Genomic DNA, 10,000 nt, shown 5'->3' with positions numbered 1-10,000 from the left:
ATATAGTGAGGAACAAAATAGAGAATATAAATACAAATATGTATTTATTCTTTTTTTTTTTGTTTATTTATATGCAAACATAGAATACAAAAAGAACTATGTATCCGTTTTTAACCATTATTTACTTAATCACCATTACTACAGTCAGAATATGGAAACCATCACAGATTATTACAGTATTTTTAGCAATATTTTCCTATTTTTACTATGTATAAATCAGTATTGTTCAAATGAAATATGCTCATCACTGAAACTTAATAAGATAGGACAAATTAAATGAAAAAGTACATACATTTCATAAATAATCTAACTTTTGACAAAATACGGTAAATTTGTATATCACAGATATCAACCCTTAATGTTAGACACCAAATTTTGTCTTCCAGTTACCATATACTACACAGTGTACTTTAGAGAGAAAGGCCCACATTATGAAAGGGGAAAGTGTGATGCCATGATGTCATTGAAAAAATGAAAATGGAATATCATTAGGAAATTTATTCACTAGTATTTTTCCTACAAACTAGAGCCTGCACATTTTGAAGAGGTCATGCCGGTGGTCCTTCTTGGGACCACCTCCAGCACGGTCCCCTCCCAAACCCTCCTCATACATGTCAGATCCTGTGGCGGCAAGGATCTGCTCAAGCAATGCCACTTTTTCCTCTCTGCTGTCGTAATGCAACTGTGCCTCATTAAATCCTACCAGCTGTGCAGGAGTGACCACCATATAAGCATAATCCTGATTGACAAGGAAACTCTTCCTCTTGCGTGAGTATCCCATCTCCCTTGTGTCTTGAGAAAGCAATGCATAGAAGAAGGCATTGCAACCCTCAGCTCTGGAACCCTTTTGAGCTCTCAAGATACGGCCTATCCTCTGTGCCTCCTGTCGCCTGGATCCTCCCTGCGACGAAATCTCAATCACGATATTTGCTTCAGGAAAGCCAAAGGAAGTATCTGCCACTCGACTGATGAATATAGTGTTGACTTTGGGATTTGATGTGAAATCCTGAATAATGGCCATACGTTCCTTCTGGTCTGTCTTACCACAGATGTAAGGTTTTCCCAAAGTTTTAGCATAATGAATCAGTGCAAATACCTCATCAATAAACACTATAATCTTGTCATTTCGGTTCTCATGGAATTTGATAAGAAATTCACAAGTTCTAAATTTGTTAGGGTTCATTGCACAAAGAAGCCTGATTCTATGGTCAGATACCTTTCCTGTTAAATACTCTCTATAAAACTCTGGTGTCATGGGGCAACACACGTCTGCACACTGGACCCTTGCAATGAATCCTTCCTTCTGCAACTCAAGCCTATTGGCTTCATACAACTTTGGCCCAATAAGGAAGTTCAGGTCAGCAATTATGTCATCTCGGACCAAAGGGGCAGTTAGGCCAAGCTTACAGTGGGATTGGACTATGGTAAGGATTCTTCTGAACATTTTTGCAGGAATAGTATGTACTTCATCTAAAACCATAATACCCCATTCCTGTTCCTTCAGCCAATTCATTGTTTGTTCTGCTTCATAGGCTCGTTTCTGGTTGTGGGATATCATAGCATAAGTGGTAATCAGAATACCTGCATTGAAAGGTTTGTCTTTGGCATCAGAGGTGAATCTACAAATCATATCATCAGTTGCAGTTGACCACATTTTGAACTGCTGTTTCCACTGTTCAACAGACACTCCTGAGTTACAAAGTACTAAAGCCTTTTTATTCACTGTGCAACATGCTGTAACACCTACTAAACTTATACCTGCACCATAAGGGAGCACAATGATACCTGATCTTGCTCTTCCATTACCAAACATTTTTCTCAGACTCTTTTCTTGATATGGCCGTAAGACAGCTGAAGGTTTGAGATCAATTTTAATATCTTCATTGACAGTATCATTCTTAAAGTCATACTCTGCCAAAAGTAGGTAATCAAGCCCAATGCAAGTTTTCTGTAGGGTCTCAATTTTATCTTGGTTGACTTCAAATGACAAAGTTTTTAGATTTTTATCCTCTTCTTCTTCTTCTTCATCTGCCTTCTCAAATTTATCATAAAAGTCAGTTATATCTTCAGGGACTGCTTCCCCTTCCTTCACTTCTCCATTAGTTCCTTCTTCTGGGTTACTGTTGGGCTTGGATATATCTGTCCCACCAGCCATTTGTGCTTGATGACTTGTGAACATAATGGCCTGTGACTTTTGACGTTCTGAGCTTGTGACTCCTTCATTTGGCCTCAGCATACAATCATAAATGACTGGATGTTTAATGAGTTTCTGGATAACATCAGGGAAATCACTCTCCACATAATATCTATTCTTTTTCAAAACAAGTTTAACTTTACCATAGGAGAGAGTACAACTCTGAATAAACTCACAAATGCCTGGAGGAAGTGTGGTTTTGCAAAGTCTTTTCAGGTATTCTATGATGTCGTGAGTTTGAAGACCAACAGTGGCAGCTGCATACAAAGAGTATGCTGTCAATTTGTATTCATGAATGTGCTCTGGTCTGCATACAGGCTCTGAGATGGTATTCAGGAAGTCCTTAGTATATTTGTACAAAGGTGAGAAAGATTCCAAGAAGATGTGGCCATTGCTGGCTACCCAAAGAGGTCGAGTCTCGTGGTCATCTCGAAGCTCTACCTCCTTGCGGTAATCAAAGGCACCATACTGGTCCTTTGGCGTGGTTTGTTCCCGTTCCTGTCAAGAAAATATGTCCTGATTATTCAAAAGTTGCCTCTTTCATTATCACTTTTCACAATTATATGATTTCATAACCATGCATTCTTATTCTGCCAATATCAATATCACCTTAATTCAAAAATATCTAAAAAGTGATATACAGAAATACCAGCAGTAACAGCAATACCTCAACATTCTGCCTGGAAGCTCTTGGGACGCCCTCCAATGATCTGAAACATTATATATATATATATATATATATATATATATATATATATATATATATATATATATATATATATATATATATATATTAGATATGGAATGCTAAAGATCCTTGTTGTTATAACATCACATTATGTGGCCAACTTATGGTACTAATTTGCATATCAATATCAACATTTTTATATCGAAAGACAGCTAATACTCAATTACCATATGACCAATAAAAGTTCAATTTATTAATAACGAGTACCTTAAACAATGGAATACAAGATATACAAATTTTTAAAAACTAGAAATAGAAAATGAAGCCTATGTAACGAATGCTAAAGCAAGAGCCCTTTACATGAGGCCTATTTGACGAAGAAGAAAACAGGCAGTAGGCCTATGGGTATCATGTATTCCGTGTCGCTGTAAGGCCCAAAATTCCATCACACTTACACACAAGAATGGGAAAAAAATGAAAATAAATAATACAGTCAATCATCTATTTTTAAAAAATGGAATTTTTGAAGCTAAGACCGCATCCTAACAATCCTCCATCACAAATATTCTGGCAAGATAGAACTTGGATTGACTTATTGTTAAGTACACGTGGGCATTCTTTAAATTTTTGTGGCTTATTTCTTTAATCCTAAAATGCAATTCTATGTTTTAAGACAAAAACATTTTTGCCAAACTGGTTCGTGAATCGACTTGTCTCATAAAATAGATCTATGAATAAATATATAGTCTTTTCAATTTCAGTTCTTACAAATAGAATCAATAAAATGCTAAAAATTGCACGCATTACTATTCATAATAAAAATAATGATGATGACGATTCTTCAATATACCCAGTGCATCCATACCGTTAAGATTAAACTATCTATTCAGTAAGGAAAAAATAAGTCTAGATTCACCCTAATACCAGCAGGCAATATATATAATATATGACATTTGTTGCACCACTTTTGATATTATTTTTATTTTCTATTGTCTCAGAGCCTGAAATGACTCAGTATTAAAAAAATTGCCTTCCGATATCCTTTCCTACCTTTAGTAAACAAAACAATGATGCTGTTTCATGTTTGTACATTCATTGCAATAACTGGGTTTCGTGCGTATATAAAGCCAGCATGACGTTACACGAAAGAGAAATTGTTTTTGCCTTAGAAGATATGACAAAGCAGTAATACTGTAATAATATCGAATAATTACAGTGAATAATTACACTACGCAAATCAATTAGGCTGGCCCATATTAACGGCAATAGGGGCCTGATGAATTGTTAAAATGACGTATGCTAGTGCTTGAGATTCGGTACATCTCAAGCGTGTTTCTGTACATCGAAAACGTGCGTGTCGAATATGGACACCAGATTGCAAGCGGTGTAGGCCTCTCAACTATAATTTATTTTCGGATTTTACTTTAAATTATATATATATATATATATATATATATATATATATATATATATATATATATATATATATATATCACTGTTCTGCCAAAACTAGAGTACCATAAATATCGGCGAATGATATGAAATATTCGAAAGCGGAGCCTGAGTCGCGTTTTTCAACAAGAGAGAAAAGCGCTACTTTCCTATAAGATCAGGATTACATTTTCATCTTTCCAAATCATATTGTGCGTAAATCATTGGTTTTCGAAGTTTTGGGATTACGAGAAATGTAATAACTTTCAACGTAAATTAAAAACCATCACCGCGGACCCGAGTATTTATTATTTGGAAGTAACAAAATCTAAATCAATCACATACACTAATATTACAGCAACAGAATGCTCAGGAAAGTGTTTGAGGATACTGAGCGATGGCGGCAACTCGTGTCCGAAGTGCTCATCACCCAATAGATGGCACTGAAATCCACCATAGTAACACCTGGTATGCAAACCGTTCATTAATTAAAGGATTATACGTATGTATACCATTTGATAAACAAATATATTCATACTCATCGCAGGGAGAGAGTGTAGCAGTTGGTGTAAGTAGTTATGCCGAATTTTTATTTTAAATGCGCTGCCTCAAAATAACCGTCACGGTATCAAGGAATAGCCGCTCAGACGCACATACATTTCACCTTACATATTATGGGAAGTATAAATATTTAAGTAATTTTCTACATTACCTTCGCCTCACCGATATCGACGATTTTGGTATCGTTGGATTCCTCTCACTCTGTACAATCTAAATATGTAGGTTTTATTGCGCGGAATATTTAGCTCTTTCCTTTTTTACGTTAATCATCACTAAGGTTAGTAAACATGGAACTACTGTCAATGACGCAACTTCGTGTTTCATATTTTTGTTTTGTACTACTCTTCGTAAACGCAGTAAGTGAATAAAATCCTGTTATTTGAGCAACCATTAGCGATATTTTGTTGATATTTAACAGGATCATCAGGAAACTTAGGAAAACGTATTTCCATATTTAAAAGCTTTCGTTCAATCATGATTTAAAAAGGATTTAATGCATTTAACTGCACAACTGTAGACCGTTATTGTTTTTAATTTAGTTTAGTCCTTTATTTACCAGCCTGGCTAACTGCACGGGCGTGGGCAAGCTGTGGTACATTTGATGCATGGTTAAAGCATTATATAATAGTATTGCATTGGAAGTCTAGATCATTACATTATTACGATCTATTATATTTCAATGTGTAAGTGAAACACAGCTCCCGTTTCCGTAGAGTTTCAACGAACATTATTTTGTGTGTCTGTGATTTTGTTCTGTTTTGCTGAGTAAATCCTGCAAAGTCTTCCAAAAATACAGGGCGAAATGTAGGCTTACGCGCTTAAACAACTTTGACGTCGGGAAGTACAAGCTACTCGTCAAGCAGTCAGCTGAGAACACCGCCATAAAAAAGATAAGCAACGAAGGAATATTCCATTAAATAATAATAATAATAATAATAATAATAATAATAATAATAAAAATAAAGAAAAAATAAAAGATTTAGAAAGTCGTAGGAGGCTGGTTAAGTCTGGAAATTTACCCAAATCGCACTTAATACTAGAGAGGGCAGACATGCAAGGCTCTACGTACCATTTATATGTACATATAAACTACAGTGACATTTCATAATAGAAATAGGTCGGCAATGTAAAATAGCAAGTTCTGTGAACTGAAAATTTGTTTATCTACAAAATATAAAATAGTTACTTTTCCAAAATAAACAACTAAAGTTCGAATTTTCAGCTATCCTACTTTTACGGAATACCACTATTTGATAAATATACCTCTTCATTCTTTTAAGCCCTTGTCACTGCAGATTTCTGAGCGAGAATAAGCGTCGCCTTTTTCCTCTTCCAGTTTGCGGCGCCACGTGACCAGTAACAGGCAGGGACCCTTTATATAAGCAGGCATGTCGTATAAAATTTAAGAATTATTGCACCTCATATTATCAATGCTTGTGTGACTGGAAAAGAATATTTGCCGTATACTTTGTAGTAGTTTCCGATATCTTCAAATAAAATTGTTTATAGATGGTTTAAAAAATATTTTTGTTGATTAATATTTACACAAGGTGATTGTCATATCATTATCCTTCGTTTTATTATTATTATTATCATGATTATTATTATTCTTATCATAATCATTATTATCTATATCATTAAAATCATCCATATGAAAAACAAAAGACATGGTAATATCTTGGCATTTGTGGAGCTTTATCCGAAGGATCACTTGCTGCCTGTCAAAATGCACACACATTCGAATGTATTACTCCCCCCACACACATACACACACGCTCTGCCATTTTGGGGGTACCTATGCTTGTTAACTATACTTTTGGAAAAAAAAATAAAAAAAAACAGGTTACTGAAAAATATTCGTAAACAGTCTCTTGCGAGTTTAAAGGTAAATGTAAGTCACGTGAAGGAATTCAAACGATTATTTGTCCCCCATTTAACCTTGGATTTCAATTGTATTACGTTTTATTGACTCCTTTGTACCCAGAAATAAGCGTTATATCTTTCTGCATAATCCTATACCGTTTTCATATGCGTTTCACTACGGGCTATTTTCATATACTCCTTAAATGGCCAAATGAAGAATTACAAAATAGAATATAAATAGTTAGCATTTTACTCATTCGTGTTGACGAAATTCAGCATCAAATAATTACATGAAATTGTAAATAAGGACGCTACAGATAATGCCTATTGTATGGACTGCTTTGGACCATGACAGTTTGAATTGTGTGACAATATTTCAGCGGGGTGTTCATGAATTCACCAAGGGAATTGCATTTATAAATTTTATTTTCGTAACCAATTTCCGCCTTCATTTCATTACAGTCGAATGCAATATGATAGTTAAAAAAAAAAGTATATACAAAGATTTTATCGCGTAAAGGAAAATAAAATACCAATATTTTCGTTCTAATTGGAATTGTTCTGGAAGCCAGTAGTTGGCAATCCTCCGAATTTTTATCTTTATCAAGGCCTAAAATTAAATCAGTTTCCCTTCGAGATTTATGGAAAACGGGGAGAGCAGAGCAAACAGGATACTCCATGTGTTATGATTAAAAATGCAATTAACTTAATTAGTATTTCCAAGGGAGATTTAAGTTAATACACGTAGAGGAAGTCTCATTGGACTCCCTATTCTAACCATTTTTTAAATATAATTTTCCAGAATATACGAGCGGTGTTTCTTTCATTTCTCCTGCGTAGAAGAATAAGAAATGATTATGAGGAAGGGGGTTATAACTAGCATGATTTTTTCTTGAGTTGTGACTGTCAAGTTATGTTCCTTTATTTCCCTAATATATATACGTGTGTATGTGTGTGTGTGTGTGTGTGTGTGTGTGTGTGTGTGTGTGTGTGTGTGTGTGTGTGTGTGTGTGTGTGTGTGTGTGTGCAGTAACCAGTTTCTCTGCCCTATACCATATTACTAGGAAATCTTGTGCAATTAATAAGCTTGGACCTGAGTAATTCCTGGTTGAATATTCCCAATTGTTTACTGCTACCATGATTAATAAGTTTTTTTTTTATCTGTGGATTAATGAAACGAAGTATAATTGGATTGATTTCCTTAACATAATATAACTTAATACATGGTGTTCCCAAGTAGTTCCCAGCGATACAGATCAATTGTACACTGTAGATCCGGTTAACAGACATATTTCTGCTTCGTAAATCAATTGTCTAATCCATGTCTCTAAAAGGTCCTACAATTTCCCCGGTGGCTGGTAGTAGTTAAGACTAATTAATTTTTAAAAACTGACATTTTACTTTGATTTTGAGAGCCAGTAACCGTATAGCGAATAATCGAGGGTGAAAGAGGGAAGTTGCTGGAATAGCTCAGAGTGAACAGAAGTCAAACAATTATATCGTGGCAGATGCAAGGAACGAGACAATGGGGGAACGAAAACCAAGTAAAGGGTTGTTTAGCTAAATAGGCAAAAACGGTATTAAAGGCCAACCATCAGTGTCGTTGCGTAAACAGTCGTAGATCATTTTCACGCTTTGTTTAGGTTTCCATTTGAGAAAAAGAGAAGGATAGTGTGAGTCTATGAATCGTTATGCTAGTGATTTTGGAATGCGAGCGAAAGCAGGAGAGGGGGAGATCTATACGGGTCTGCATTCTATCCAAGTGTGACTACGTGATTTGTATAGAACCCCAAGGCTTTCAGCTGTACTCTTAGACGAAATGTGGAATCTGTACGTCCCACACCACATTGGAGTGGTATTCTTAAAGGTCTGACGCGGATGTGCTGTGGGGCTACATCACGCTCCAATCCCACAATTAATTGGAACAATTGGGTAGCCCGTGAGCCCTCCCACAATCATCTCTAAGTTAAAAAGAAACGTCGTGATTATGATTATGTGTGAAATATAGCTTATATGGCAACTATACCTTTTAATGTGATGACAAACCTCTGTAAGTGCAAAAAATAAGTGAATTATAATTTTCCGCCACTCATCATTAAAGGTTTTTCAATGAGTAACTCTACCTCACGGAGTACTGAACATCACAGCTTGCCGCAGTACTTTCTCATCTGATTTCACATCAGGTGTGTTTAGGTTACATGTGTTTTAACCTAAATGAGCATATTTATTAATAATATTCCATTTATAAGAAAACCCATGGCGTAATTTCACTGACATGTGTATATGGCAACAGCCACATAGCTAGCATGAAGTAAGATAAGATTTACTGAGCACACCCCAGGCATTAGATAAAGTGCAGGACATGGCAAGTCGGTGGGCAATATGAGCTAATAGAAGCACAGGTTTAGATGAATTGAGAGCACCTTCCGAGAAAGAATTGCCAAGAGAATGGCCAGCACCAGGTCGCAGGGTTAACAATTCCATCCTACAACACACTTGAATACCAAAATATTGTGTGCCCCAAGATTAGTGTGTTTTGATGTGGGATTTATTAAGAATATGGCCGTTTGCCCCACATGATGCCATGCGCGAAACGGACGAATTTGAGTAGCTTAGCGACGCGACCTTCCTTATATAGGCCTTGCTTCTTGCCGGGGACAGAGGAGTTCCACAACGGTTAATTGAGGAAATGCAATTTAAATAATGGAAAAGAATATAGTGTTGTAGTTGAAAAGTCTTCATTATTTATTCAAAATTTTTCTGTCACGTCAACATCTAAGGTCATTAGCGGCGTATTCAAAATAAAGCAATAGAATGAGGCTTGGGGCCAAACCCTCGGGTAAGTAAGTTTTTGGTCCCAGAATGGTTAATGGCCAAAACAAATGAGTGCCAGACATCAAAGGTCATACAGCACAATGGTAAAGTATTGTGGCGAAGATGGAGAGAAATAAAAGAAGCGGGGAAGAAGAAAAGTACATGGAAAAACAAATGAGGCGAGGGCTGAGGTCCAAGAGAAGGGTGATCTCACACACTGGGCCTCAGTTTGTCCCCCCCCCCCCCTTCTCTCCCCATGACAACAGCGAACAAGGGATTAGTAGATGGAAAGTGTTACGACAGTGAATTATGGTTGACAACTGGAATGTGTGGGTACAATTAAATGAGTGATTAGAGGGTCATGGGGAAGATAGTGAGGCTATAAGGAACATGTCACTTACCCTAAGCCTCATACAAGGCCTAGCAGAGGGCCCTATGCGATCTTTCAC

At 36.3% G+C, this 10,000-nt stretch overlaps 1 protein-coding gene across 1 annotated transcript in view; it reads right to left on the bottom strand.

The window, feature by feature from the left end:
- LOC113827402 (general transcription and DNA repair factor IIH helicase/translocase subunit XPB-like) overlaps positions 1 to 6,261 on the bottom strand; it is a 6,886-nt gene extending 625 nt beyond the window's left edge. The window contains exons 1-3 of the mRNA XM_027380284.2: positions 6,138 to 6,261; positions 2,862 to 2,904; positions 1 to 2,692 (exon numbers count right to left, since the gene is read on the bottom strand). The exon at positions 1 to 2,692 is cut by the window's left edge and continues 625 nt beyond it. Of these exons, the coding sequence (XP_027236085.2) occupies positions 524 to 2,692; positions 2,862 to 2,904; positions 6,138 to 6,145 (2,220 nt within the window). The 5' untranslated portion in view covers positions 6,146 to 6,261 and the 3' untranslated portion in view covers positions 1 to 523. The remainder of the gene's footprint in view (positions 2,693 to 2,861; positions 2,905 to 6,137) is intronic.
- Between the last annotated feature and the right edge of the window lie 3,739 nt (positions 6,262 to 10,000).

This window comes from Penaeus vannamei, chromosome 11 (assembly GCF_042767895.1).
Source record: "Penaeus vannamei isolate JL-2024 chromosome 11, ASM4276789v1, whole genome shotgun sequence".
In the NCBI taxonomy this organism is placed as follows: domain Eukaryota; kingdom Metazoa; phylum Arthropoda; class Malacostraca; order Decapoda; family Penaeidae; genus Penaeus; species Penaeus vannamei.
Note: the sequence above shows the minus strand (reverse complement) of the source record. Positions and strands in the feature narration are given on the sequence as shown.